This window comes from Pelecanus crispus, chromosome 4, assembly GCF_030463565.1.
Source record: "Pelecanus crispus isolate bPelCri1 chromosome 4, bPelCri1.pri, whole genome shotgun sequence".
Classification (NCBI taxonomy): domain Eukaryota; kingdom Metazoa; phylum Chordata; class Aves; order Pelecaniformes; family Pelecanidae; genus Pelecanus; species Pelecanus crispus.
In genome coordinates, this window is record NC_134646.1 from 513,764 (window position 1) to 527,685 (window position 13,922).

Consider the following 13,922-nt stretch of genomic DNA (forward strand, 5'->3'; position numbering starts at 1 on the left):
AGCAGATGCTACAAATGCATACAGTTTTATTCTCCCCTAAGGCCCACACAACTGGCTCAGCAGCTCGTCGTGCTCTCCTCCCAGACCTGGAAGGCCAACTCGCAGGAGAGGCAGCTTGTCACAACCACTCTTTTTCAAGGCAGTAGTTTATTTGGAGAACTGCTGAATAAAGCAGTCACGGAAAACTTGGCAAAGGAACATAAATCCCTCCCTTCTTCATTACCAAAACCTGTCTCGGCAGGATGGCAAACGCTGACGCTAGTTGAGCCCTTGTTTCCTTTCCCTTCCCTGGCTGCCTGCATACCTCTGCACTCCGCTCGCCCTCCCGCCCTTCTCTGCAAACCCGTCCGGGCAAGAGCTGCCTTCCCGCTGTATAAATGACAGAGTGACTGGCACTCGGACGCAAGGGGAGTGCAGATGGCAAGAATGACCGCAGCTCTTGCGCGCGCTCGCACCAACGGTCGCCCCGCGGGTCTGCGCAGGTGCAGGTGAGGAGCTGTATGGCGCCTGTGCTGTTTGTGTTTGACTTGATTAGCAGGACTTCAGTGTGGGTGGAGCTTTTCAGAGTAGTCTGCGGAAGCTACTTGGAATTTCAAAGGTGGGAAAACAGTGTTGCAAGTCTAGCCCTGCATTTTTGCTCTCAAGTACTGGGAGTCTTGGCAGAAGCTCTCCTTTCAGAGCCACATAGCATATTGAGCTACAAAATCCCTTCAGTCCTGGGTTTCACAAGGTTACACCACTGGTAAAAACGTACTTTGAAAATTTTGTTCGCCGTAGCAACTGTGCCGAGATGTCCATATGTCCAGTTACAAAATAAGCGTCATTAGTGGGGTGAAAAGCTGTTCTTAATAGCAATTTCTCAAAGCCGCCAGCGTACTAAAAATACTACAGATAATGCCCCCTCGACTCCTCACTGCAGCGCACCAAGTATTTTCATTTACATCTAAGCAAAGTGTGTACAAAGCAGATAGCAAGTCCTGCCAGATGACAACAGCAGCATTTTATACATACACGCTTGCTCTGCATCACTGAATGTTTGCTCCAAACGGTTAGCAAACCATGTCAACACGAGATTTACCAAAACACATGCTTAAATCACAGGCACTTGAAAAAAACCAAACCACAACTTAGCAACTTTGTTAACAGCAGTGAACTGCTGAATCGAGACTATGTCAGATGTAACACATAAATGGGTTTAGGATACCTGCAGGGTTTCTCTCCACAAATTAATACTTACTGCACAATATTTATATTAAGGTAGAAGTTCAAGGCAGATGGCTACAACTGAGCTGCATATTTTCCTGCAAGAAATACTTATCTGACACAGCCACAAAAGACTCTTGGCCATCCATTACACATTTTATACGTTCAGACAGCATCTTTAAAATACCTGTTTTGAACATATTACTGGCAGTTTTGTGTTGTTGGCCTGTACTCTGAAATACAGCATTTATTTGGTGCAGAAAGACAGGAACTATCTTTTAAAAGAAATCAGTCCTGTCCTCCTTTTCTGAACTTCACGCTCACTTCACTTGCCTACAGCTAAAGCAGGACCAAGGGATGAAAGGTAGCTGTGCAGACTCAGCTGCTGAGGCACCCGTAATTGCGCTGGCACAGTCTCCTCAAAGCAGTCTTTGTTGAGGCAGATGATGCCACGTTTCATTGTGAATCTACTGGTCTTGAACTTCAGATTACGTGACTTTTGAAAGTTGACCTACAGAACTGCTAGACTGTGTGGAAAGATCATGACGTTCAGGCCCACGTGCTAAGGAGGCTACATTACATAAATACGAGGATAATGAACAAGTTATATGCCTTTCCCTTTATTTGAAGTTACCAGCAAAAATTGCTAGAGTGAAAAAAAAGAATCCTTCTTAGGGTAAAAATATATAGCGCCGTTCATCTGTAGTTTGTTTCTGCAGGAGGATTTTGAGCCCATCCAGTGCTGTTTGTGGGGTTCAGAGCTTACCTCATCTGTCATTAACGTTTCAGCCATCAATTAAGTAATTTTGGGGAGAAATTGGGCAGCCCTAGAAATGATCCTGATGTCTGCATCAGTAGTGATGGGTTCTGTAGCAATAATGCCAGTTCAAGATCATGCCTGTAAGAGATTTATTGCTGATTTATTCTGTGAAAAATGATACTTCCAGCAGTGCATAGCACTGCAAGTCATCTTTTCCCAGGTGCTAAATATCTACCACCACAGCGTGGTTCAGGGATGCCGACTGGGGCTTCTTCATTTGCAGCTTGCGCGGCTGCCTAATGGCACTGTGTTAGGACAGCAGTTGGTGAGCACGCAGCCACCGAAACCTGTTGTGGGTGGTCTTCTGTGGGCTATAACGCGACGTATGCAAGGACAGGAAACTCTGACAACTTAAAATGGTTTTACTTGATATAAAATAAACATGCTGCTAGCAACGCACATCTGCAGACATGAAGTTTGAGCGCTTAGAGCTTGGCAGCGGAGCACACAGGTTTCTGTTAGCAGAAGTGTAAAGCCAATTCCAAAATCTTACAATGTTCTGAGCTGCTCGGGTCTCTGAGACGAGGAATTACCTGATTGTCAGGAGCAAAGAGCAAGTGTGAGAGAGATGTCAGTTTAAATCTCTGTACGCTGCTTAGAGCTGCACAGGACATGGGTGTTAGCACCCCCTCTCCAAAGTAAACATATAAATCAGCTATCTTTAAAAAAAAAAAAAAAAAAAAAGAAAATAGGACTTAACTTCAGTTGTATGCTCCAGCTTGTCAACGGATATTTATGAGGTGAGCGTAATATTATAACGGTTATAGCAGTGAAATACATCCCGAGCGGGGGAGCTAGTAAAGAAGCGCACGGATGTTAATGCCAGTAGAATTTTAATGCCCAGGAGATGGGGGCAAGGTGACACTAGCTCTAGTTAACGTTGCTTTTGCCGGCTACAGCAAGGGAAGATCACTGATGGCCCTTTCTGAAGGCTGTAAGACGGCGGGGTTCGGCTCCCGAGCCCGACGCAGGCACGTCGGCGCAAGCTGCTGTCTCGTTGCGCTCTGTGGTACCAGGCTCTGCTGAGGGGAGGCCGTGGGATTCTTGCAGTGAGGAAGCAGCCACCGCTGTTCAGCTCCTGTTACAGGACTTTGAGGAAGGTGCTGCCAGTGCTGGCATCTCAGCGCCTACTTTGAATCCCTGCCGGTTTTATTGCTTTAAAAGGCCCTTTTCTTGTCACAACTGCAGGAGCGTGTAGGAGTTCATTATCCCCGGTAAGCCTGTACTAGGAGTTAATGATTCTAAAGAGGTTTGGGAAGCAGGCAATTGCCTGTTCCCTTGCATTAGCAAAGAAGAAAAGGTTTACGCAGTCCTGTCCTTTACTGAAACGGCCACAGGGAAGAAGGCGATACTCTCCACTTTGATTGCTTACAGAGAGACAAACTGCAGACTGGTCACAGGGAAAATAAGCGTAAGAAGAAATAGAATCAGGTAAACCAGATTCTCATCTGCTGATCCGCTGTGGAGAGCTGTCGCGAGAAGGCAGCTTCCTGGGGAACAACAAAGCTGGACTGACACGATGCACTGTCACAGAGATGAAAGATGCTCTGATAATGCTGCGAAGACAGGGCCAACATAAATGACATTGCTAAATACGTGCCTCGGGAGCGACATTATTCTAAAACCCTCTCCTTCCTCATGGCTATGCGGGCACTGATCAATTGGGCTGGAGGGCACAGAGCTCACGTGTACCACATAAATGACAAATCCCCAAGGGGTATGTTCCCTTTATGGGGACACTGCAGCTGGGGCTAGAAACACACGATTCTCAGCTTCTGCTGCTATGTCAGCGACAGACAGTGGAAGATCTTGATCCTCCAGGGCCAAAACGAGCCAATCTTTTACAACACGGTATATTATAGGGGGTGATACAACTGTTGTGGACAAAACAGAGCCGTAAGTGCTCCTCTGGAAAATGCAGTTGTTCCTATCAGTCCTAAGCTGGATGCTGAACAATTCAGCAGCATACAGGGAGCCTTTTCCTACATACACAGTTACTCAGCTTGTTAAAGAAATTAAGTCATACGCAAAGACAAGGTATGGTTGAGCGACAAAGTACTTGAGAACAGACGGTGCAGCACAGGCTGGATGGCTGAGCATCATCGCATCCCATCTCCACCCTCCTTGATTTTAGACTGCTTCGCCCGCCCTTTCTGCATTACTGAAGAATACTACAAGCCAGGCCAAACATACCAAAGCAGACAGTAGCCAGAGCCAGTGGGTTGAAGGTGGTACGTTGAAAGCTACCTCGTAAGACCAATGACTACCCAGCAGCAGCCAGCTACTGAAACGCTAAGCGAACGACTGAAGTCCTGTTCTGAGTTAAGGGTATTCTTGGCCCTTCCCCTGGCGCAGTTTAAGCCCATTTCCTCTCATAAGCATTTGTTATCCAAGCATTTGTTATCAAGCATTTGTTATCCAACCCATGATTAAATACTCATTTTGGAAAAGTCCTTGCCATGCAGCGAGGCCCTTAGGTTCAGAAGGTATTGATCAGCACAGTATTTCACATGTGAGTACAAAAAGCCTATCACGCAGGAAAAGGAACCGTTCTATTGCCAAATTTCATCTTCAGAGGTAGTACTGTGAGGAGTGCTGTCGCTGTTTTGGCAAACCCAGTCCGCATTTGAGACACCAAGAACAGAGCCCGCGTATCCATACCTGTGCATTTGTCTTTCCTGTGCGTATATGGCATATATTAAGCAAGCTGGTTCTCAAAAAGCTCTAGGTGCTCCAGATGATACAAAGTGATACTCCGACACGATTCAAGGCAATAAAACTCTCCCCAGCCAAGGAGGCAGCTATGGCACAGACACCCAGCTCCCCCCCCGCCCGTGCCCACCTAACACTGTGACATGGGGGAGCGTGAGGGTGACGAGCTTTCCCAGCCTGCAGCCTCAGTAAGGGATTTCTGCGTTCATCTCAACAAACACAATGCATACAACTTCTACACCTTTGTTGCCTTTCATCTGTTTCAGCTTGGAAAGATCTAGCAAAATTTATTAGTTATCTCCAGGAGAGCGCTGCCTCTCATTCTCACCCCAGCACATTCTGAATCTCTTTTTGCTGAGCAGCGTGCCTTCTGGCTGTGTTACTCAAGGGCAGGGGGGGAAAAACCAAACCCCACACCTCAGCAGACAGTTTTAAATGGCTGACCAGGACATGACGTTTTACGGCAGTACATGTTTGCAGCTTGTAACCGAAAGAGCAGAAAGTCTGTAGTTTAGTTTGAAAAAAACACAGCAGAGAAGCGAAACCTAATTTACTCTCTAAATCACACAGGAGCTACACGGCGAATATTTGTACAACGCTTTGAACAGGGAAGGCCAGCTCTGGCCGTGCGGGAAGCGGGCTCGGCTCCAGAGGAGCCACTGCCTCCACCGAAGAGCCCAGCGTTACGTTACGGATCACTGGAAGGTGGCACGCGCCCGCTCACACATGCACACGTACAAATTAAAGTGCTTTTCGTACCTATGTAGCCAACATCAACAGCTGAGTTCCAGGCTTCTATCAGAGCGCAGTCCAAACGGTGTCCTCCTCCACATGCCCAGTGCACGGTTCCAGCAGAGCTGTACAGGCTCTTAGAAGGTCACGCTGGAGGAGGAAACACGGCTTTCTCCAGCCACCTCCTGGTGCTTTTTTTTGGGACGTTGCCATGTGAGGCTCTAATCTGCAGTTCAGTGTGGGCATCCACTTCCCTTTTGATTTATTATTGATTTATTATTGATTTATTATTGATTTATTATCAAAACCCTTGCCGTAGATCTCTTTGCTCTGTCTTTTTTTTTTTGTTAAATACCTGCCATATTCTTCTCCTGCAGTACCTGTGGTGCATCTTTGAGAATTAAGGGTGGGTTTTTTTCTTATTGAATCGGGTGTGTGGAGACAACTCCCATATTCCACACGAAGATCACAGAATGCTTGTCATAACTCATTTTTTAATTACTCTAGACCTAAACCACTAATTTAGTTCAATTTTATACTGACTACGTGTTGGTATTGTTAAGGTTTATGATCCAGTGATTTACAAGGCATGATACATCTGATTTCAAATTGGTTGTATCGATTGTTTAATTGAGTACGGGGACATGAGCGTAACATTAACTCACCAAACTGGTGGATCGTGGCAATGCTGCTAGGGTGGTAATTCCCCGGTGTCATTAGTTACATAGAACAAGCATGTTTTAATTGTGAAGGCCAAAAATAGACTGATGAGTCTACTGGTTGGTAAATAGTGCTTCTATTTAAGTAAATAGTCCTTTTTGTAAAGTTCAGATTAATCAGAAGAAAAATTTAGTATTCTGTTTCTAAAAGCTGGTCTTAATGATGAAATAGATACCACTACATCGGAAGTTCTGAATTCATTTAGAGGAATGACTTACACAAGTATGCATGTTTTTATCAAAACCAACTTGTACAAAGACAGCGATGCTGGTTACATCACATATAACCTGGTTTTCTAGTTGAAAACCTACAGTTGATACTGGTTTGATCTGGAGTGATGAGTCCTTAATAACTGAAAATTAGTCTTTTATCTTCTGCCTACTTCAGCTTGCCCATCTGGGATATGAATGGTTTAAAATCTCACTTAAGCTACTTAGACTGTATTTGTTACTATCTGTTATAGTCTGATACTGGCAGTGTTTTGAGAGCTGCTATTCCTTAGGTGCTTTGAGATTCTCCAGTTAATGGCGTTTTGTCGCCCTGTTGGATGGTTACATGATCAGGGGTCTGCCCAACCAACCGGTTCCTTCATTTTCTCCTTCCTCCCCCATGGGTCCTCGAGTAAGGAGGGCAGAGACCATGGGAGATGAGTGTGGACCCATAATGGGAATCGCTCGTGTAAGGATCTCCTCTGTCCCTGCTATGTCTGGAACCACTCGTTCTGGAAGGAAAAACCCTCTAAGCCAGCATTTAGGGGAAAGAGTTACGTACATGAAACAAACTCTGGCAAACAGACCAAGAGAGAGGCTTGCTGATATACATGTATCTGGTTTTGCTAAGAAATAATAGTATGAAAGGTATATATGACAATTGTGCAAGTTACACTTAAATTGCAAACATGGGGAGAGCTCAAAGCCCTTTACATGGGCTTGAAAGCTACTTCTCAGTGCATTTCATATGTAGGTATTGTGAAGCCAGGCACCTTGTCACATCCCATTACCTAAACGTAAAAGCTGTTCTCCCGCTATGCCGGCGTGCAGTATTTGCTGTTCCGTTAACGACACTACAGTGTTCCCGACCTTCTCATGAATTAGCACTTTCAGTGTATTTTCTAACATCCTGATTTCAGCTCTGTCCTCTGCGAGCATCACGTGGTACACAAAAAATGGCTTCTCATATGGAAGGCTTTGTTTTCATTTGAAATCTCTCATCCTCCAGTTTTCTTAAATAAGAAAAGGTAGTCGAAGTTGCCGGTACAGAAATTCACAGAAGTTATAGCACTGTCTGATCATACATCAGATATACTCACTAACTTAATGCCTACAGGTAGGTTCAGAGTGGAAGTGACTCTACCTCCGGTAGAAAGGAAAAACAGAAGTATCACAGGAGCGTCTTTCAAAAACCTTCTAACCTTTACTAGAGAAGACGTGTTCAGAACAAAACAGAATGTCTTTTTCTTAATTCTAGCGAAAGCTGTGCCCCCTAACTCCTAAGATATCACCTCTAAATTTTATTTGAAGGTGTCCCAATTATTTCAGACCTGGTTTATGTTCCCTTTCCTCCGCATCTCCCCCCTTGTCTTGCTCAAAAATCTCCTACCACTTGCAGTCAGCCTTTCGAAGCCAGCGGCCGGGGCACCGATGAGCAGGCGCCTGGGCAGCAGAGCGGGGCCCAGCGCTACAGACCAGCCGTGGCCCCCTCGCCCCGGCGCGGCCGGGACAGAGCGGCGGGAGCGGCTCAGCCCTCGCTGCTGCTGCAGCTCACAGGATTTGTAGCGACAGTTACATGCACGCTGCCTGGCAGGATCCCAGCAGAGGCAGGGGTGGAAACCCACGCTGGCTGTGCTAACAAGGTGTCAAGGTGGAAGTTCTCCCTGTCTACACAGGGCTCTTCACCTGGAAATCCTTGCTACGTCACAGAACACCATCCTCCCTAGGACTAAGGGCTCGTTTGCCCCTTGACCCACATTTGTTACACAGTTCCTTAACGCAGTTCTCGAGAGCTGAAAGCACACCCAGCCCCTCTTCACGCACTGTGCTTACTCACTTCATGCAGTCGGACCTTGAAGAACCTATTCTTGATTCCAGTGATTATTTCAGACGTCAGGTAAAGCACTGAGCCACTAAAACGCCTTCTAAATGCAAACTGAATGCAAATACCAGAATGAGTAATAGTCAGATCATTTGCCCCAAATTCATATGAAGTCACGCATTGGTAACTATCTGTAAAGAACGGTGAGAAAAGTACAAACAAAAGCAGAAATTTTGTATTGATGGGTAAATTGTAATATTAATTACATCAGCTAGGAACTACTGCAATTCCCCCATTACCAGTTTTCTGCTCATGTTTTGCAGAGCCTTGTTTTTCCAATGTGGCATTAACTTGGATGTAAACATCCTTGCTGTCAGTGTTTATTTAACATTAGCTCTCTAGTCAGAAGGGCTCGAGTTGCACAGCATTTCTGCATTTTATGCTCCAGAAATACTTTGTGTAAAGATGTCCGGGCCTGTGATACTTTGCATTCCTGGTTGATGTCTCTGCATCTCTTCTGCATTTATAAAACGTGGTAGCAGCTAGAAGTTACTGCAATTACTGTACCCACCTATTCACAAGTTCTGTATTTATTATACGGTTGACAGAAGTAGAATCATTAAAGAGCATTAGGAAAAAGAAAAAAAAAAAATCCCTTGATCAGAACACGGCCCCTTTCCTGTCAGTCAAGGGCAGGTGCCAGCTGAGACTTGCTTGAGTAACGCCAAGTAACACCGTGTGCCATCACCCTCCCCGTTAAGCGGCAAAACACTTAGCTCAAAATAACTAAATGAAAGGACTATGAAATTCAGCCCTAATTTCATTTGATAATTCCATTATCTCCTAGGTTTAAGAAGAAAGCAGTAATTTTCCCCCAACCACGCATCTTTAAAATGAGTGAAGGATTCAAAGCGTAAGCACAGCCGCCTAGTCCAAAGCTAGCACAGTTTACTTGGCATCATCTTTTACAGTTCCCTTATAAATTGCTTCAGAGACACAGCAATTTCAAAGTCCTCAAGTGGGAATTGAAGGGGACAGGGAAAAGAAAACACACTCAGCTTTTTTCCTTTTGAGGAGGCTTTCGTGTGAAGTCCCTCTAAGCTCTGTAAACCCCGCACCCTACCCACCTTTGAAGATCTGCACAGTCTAGAGACAGCCCCTGACAACAGGCTGCCGTGGGGGCTCCTCGCCGACCGCCTGCTGCGGGGTGTTCCGCTGCGGGGTGTTCCGCTGCGGGGTGTTCCGCCATGGGGTGTTCCGCCGCAGGGCCCACCCCCGGGCAGAGCCCTCACACAAAACAGGCATTCCCGGCTGGCATTCGCTACTGGCACCACACGCGTTTTCATACAGGTGCTTGATGCTTCCGTATCGTACCTTGGAGAATTACCTTCTCCGGGTGGAGAGGTGCTGAACCACGGCTGGATGTAAGCTGGCTTTTCCCATCACAGAAGGCAAAGGCATCGCTGCTGTGGCCAGAAGAGCTGTTTAAAGAGAGGAGCTCTTCTGTCGAGAGCACACCCTACCTCAGACCGATGATCAGTTTGGAGTTTGGGCATTTAAAGAAGCTCCGAGAAGTGACTGGCAATTTTTAGTGCTTATCCCAAATTAATAAAAAGGTGCCACGATTTTTCCTAGTGGATTTGTTTCATTCAGCTACACCAAAAGCTGTCCAGATTAGTCTGCGCCCTTATACGGGAGAATGGTATTTACTCGGGTATGACACCAAGAGAAACCGCTTCTCCTTTTGGTGCACAGCGGTTTTAAAGCACAGAAGAACAGAGTTTATAGATGCAGAGCTCAGGTTATTGCTAATAAAACACAGTTTCAAATCGGCAGCAGCTCTGCTAACTAACAGTCACATTTATCCGCACTGCACCGCGTGAGGGTTTGGCTCGGGGGAGATCTGTGGGGAGTTGGTGTCTTCGACGTGATCTTTCTTTACCATGTTCAGATAGGTTTGAGTGTGCTCACTACAGTTGCCGACAATTTGTAAATTATCCTCACAGAAGACCCGAGACTGTTCAAAATGTGTCTTCTGTGTCATCGCTGCTTTCCTAACATCATAAATTTGTAAGTCAAATGTAGTGCCTCACTCTGGGTAATTTCCATTAAGTCTTAAAAGGTTTTTCATGGGTATGTTATTTTCACAAATATCTGAATTTAAATTACAGCTGACTTCTAGCATCTAATATTCAGCACTCGAAAATCTTGGTTGCATTTATTACTCCACCAATAACAGCTTCTCTCTTCCCCCCCCCAGGGCCGATGCATCAACTTCACCCGAGTTCAATCTCAGTAGAGGAGGAGAAGAGGATACCAGGAGGAAAGACAGCCACATTGCCACTTTTCAACCGAGCAGAGAGAACCGAGCACTTCCTCGCATTTCTTGGATCATCTTCAAGCCCAAACTCAGATGTTTCTGCATTCCCCGCTCCCAGGAGCCAGCACTGCTGTACCGAGCTCCCGTGTTTCACCCCAGTGCGTTGATGCTCTGTGATTTGCAAGAGTGACGAGAAGAGAAGCATTGACTTGCATGCCTATGCTTTTATAGAACACAAAAGGGAGAATACAGATACCAAAGATGATAATGGTTTTCTATTTTTGTTATTTTATGTTTTTTTAAGGACTACACATTCTCAGGACGTAATGTGCTTTTAGCGGAGATGCAGAGTTTCTCAGATGCAGAGCTGGCACGTGTTATTTAAACAGGGACTACTAGCCAAAGGCGGCGGATAAAAATTCCCACCAGGCTAAGCAAGCGCAAGAGTTGAGTGCCTTACAGCGATGTCAGATCACAAAACCCTTGCGAGTCTCCCATCGCATCGTGCCTTACGGGAACCTTCGGACTGGAAATCTTGTCATTCTAACACTGAAAAGTGCACACGCATGACAAAATGTAGACAGGATGCCTCAAGGTATTGGTAGCAAGCAAGACTTTGCCCTTTAGTTTTTGAAGACACCTTTCTTTCATTATGCACCCGGGACAGGAAGAAAATTAATAGAGCGTTATTCCATGGGAAGACAGCCTGTAACCAGAGATCTTGAGCGGAGTTTGAGGGACTGATGCTTCGAGACCTTGACACTGTGGCTGGTGTATTTTTTCCCCTTTCCTGCACTCAGAGTTCAGTAGCGCATAAAACATCATCATCTATAAACATACCTAGCAGTTGTAGGCTTATGTATTTTTTTTTTTTTTTTTTTAGATTAAAAAAAGCAGTAGCCACTAAGCTGGTATCTCAGGGTTCCCCCCCACCCCCAAATCTCCAAGGGCTCTTCAGCGTCACAAGCCAGCAACTCTCTTTGCATGAGAATTTCAAAGTTTAATTAATATAATTAAAGGCAACAGCAAGCAGCAGCCTGTGAAGATTTTGCTCATCTTTTTTATGCCTTTTGACATTGAATGACCTATTACTGTATGTGCATTACTCGGTTTTTGAGGGGGCACCGAGCATTGGTTGAGATTCAGCAGTGGAAAAAGACCTCCTTCCATCAATTTAGAAATTAAATTTATGGGAGCGCCGGCCATCACAAAACATTGACAATGTATGTATTATAATTTTTTAGAAAAACCAGTGTCGTGTCACGTCGACGATGCCAAATTATGTTAGCGTGAGCGGAAACACTGTGGGGGAGGAAGGAGGGAGCAGCTGAAGAAAAAGGCTCAAATGATCCAGTCACTTTCGATACTGTACTTCAGATGCAAAATGGATATTCGAGTCGAAACCTGACAAAGCGCGCCCGCTTTGATGGGAACTGGTATAGACAATGACCAGTGGCTGGGTCAGTGGGATGTCTCTCTGCGAGCAGGGAGGCTTATCAAATGACACTAAAAATAAGTTCAACAACCATCACGTTGGAGGGGAAAAGGCGAACATTTCACATTCGGTGGGCACGAATGTGCGCAAGATGGAAAGAGCAATGCGGAGCATCCTGGTCTAATTATCTCCTTTGTGCTCTTCATTGAAATTGCAAGGGACATAAATAATTCTCTTGGTCGATGTCCAAATTCGTGGCACTGCCCAAAGAAGTCTTTACATATATCTACTCGCTTACATCTTTTGCTTGAGTTTATTTATGTCACTGGTAGCCTCATCATCAACAGCCATGTGTGCACATTAAACTATAAATAAAATTATCTAAGTTTCAGTGATTATTTTCTCCTCCTTCTCCTTCCCCCTAGCCTCCCACCCTCTTCACAACTTACACCTCGATTTTGCCAGCTACGCGGTCACCCTCGATACTGGCTTCAAAAGACAGCCCACCTTCCCGTGGCCCCGCGTGGCGTGCCGAGAAAGCCCGCCACAGCCTAACTCCGGGGCTCCGACTGTTCCACAGCTACCGAGAACCGCTCAGACACCCACTCGCACCGCACGTAGCATCGGTCACGTAAACAGAACAAGAAAGCGCCCACAGAGACGACTCGTCGCTCCTGTACCTCGCGAAATCACGGCTTCGATACCGCTGGCCCTCGGTTGGGGACCTTTCAGCCCGGTTGCGCACAAAAGGCTGATTTTATCCGTGAAGCCCAACCATCAACAAGTCTTTGGCTTATTTCAAGCCACTGATTAAACCTCTGTGTACCCTCCAGCTTAACTCGAGGTGAAAAACCAAGGCTAGGCAGGTTTGCTAGGACACAGGTGAGGTTCTGTACCACTCCTCAAGACACTGGGGTGGTACAGGCAGAAACACCAATCTCATCAGACACCAAATTAAAATAAACTCTGCTCTGTTTTACTTATTTTTTCCTCCGTTTTTAATGTAAATGCGACACTTCCTGAGATACCGCTGGAATTGTCAGCTTGCATTTTGAGCAGCGCGTTGCATAACAGGAAAACATGCAGATGAAGAGGATTTTTTCCCCTCGCATGTATCTGCTGTCTCTCAAAGAATATTTGTAACAAACAGAGCCACGGAAATAGAAATCCACTAATAATCTTGTGTCCTCTCTAGCTGTCTATCCGTATTCATTAAAAACGGTGGAATGTCCCATTTTTCACAGAGCGGCTGATACCAAGCAAAAACGTATTTCAGGTTTCTACATCGATTTTCCCTTCTACCTGGTGTGATATTACAGGACGTTACACTTTTCATTTAGCTGCAGATAATACCCTAAGAGTTTCATTATTACACAGCGTGCAGTGTCTGTCACAAGTAATTTGGGGGGCAAGAGGCATAGGGTAACAATACTTTAAAATCCACTGAATCAAAATGACACCAAGTAAGACTTCCTTGGCACCAGAGCTTGAAATGCTTGAGAAACCCCCATCGGGAGGGGTAACGGGGTCCGTCCCTTGCACCGCGACAAACCGTGGGTAGCTTCTTACAAAAAGCCCGTGTCCTGATAACATTGTTGGTATCTATTTCAGCCCGTTTAAGAAAAGTGACAGTCTCTTGAAAAATTAAATGAGCATAAGAGTGATCCAGAAAACATTCTACTTTGAATTATGAATAAACTCCACAGTCTGAAATGGTTCTTTAACAAGATGCCTGCTCTTATTTCGGTATCTTATTTCCGTATCACAAAGATCCTCAAAACACAGATGACACGGCAACTGCAGGCATTGGGTAGCGTGACCCTTCCATGTTAAACTAGGTTAGGAACCTCTGATATCTCAAAAAATGATGGGAGAAAGAGCATATAATCTCAAAAGTTTCCCTCCTCGGGAAGGCGCAGAGTTTTCCAGGACCAGGTGCCGGTGGTTTC

At 45.5% G+C, this 13,922-nt stretch overlaps 1 protein-coding gene across 1 annotated transcript in view; it reads left to right on the plus strand.

Moving 5' to 3' along the window:
* ANTXR2 (ANTXR cell adhesion molecule 2) overlaps positions 1-11,880 on the plus strand; it is a 116,445-nt gene extending 104,565 nt beyond the window's left edge. The window contains exon 17 of the mRNA XM_075708910.1: positions 10,479-11,880. Coding sequence (XP_075565025.1) covers positions 10,479-10,517 — 39 coding nt within the window. The 3' untranslated portion in view covers positions 10,518-11,880. The remainder of the gene's footprint in view (positions 1-10,478) is intronic.
* The last annotated feature ends 2,042 nt before the right edge of the window (positions 11,881-13,922 follow it).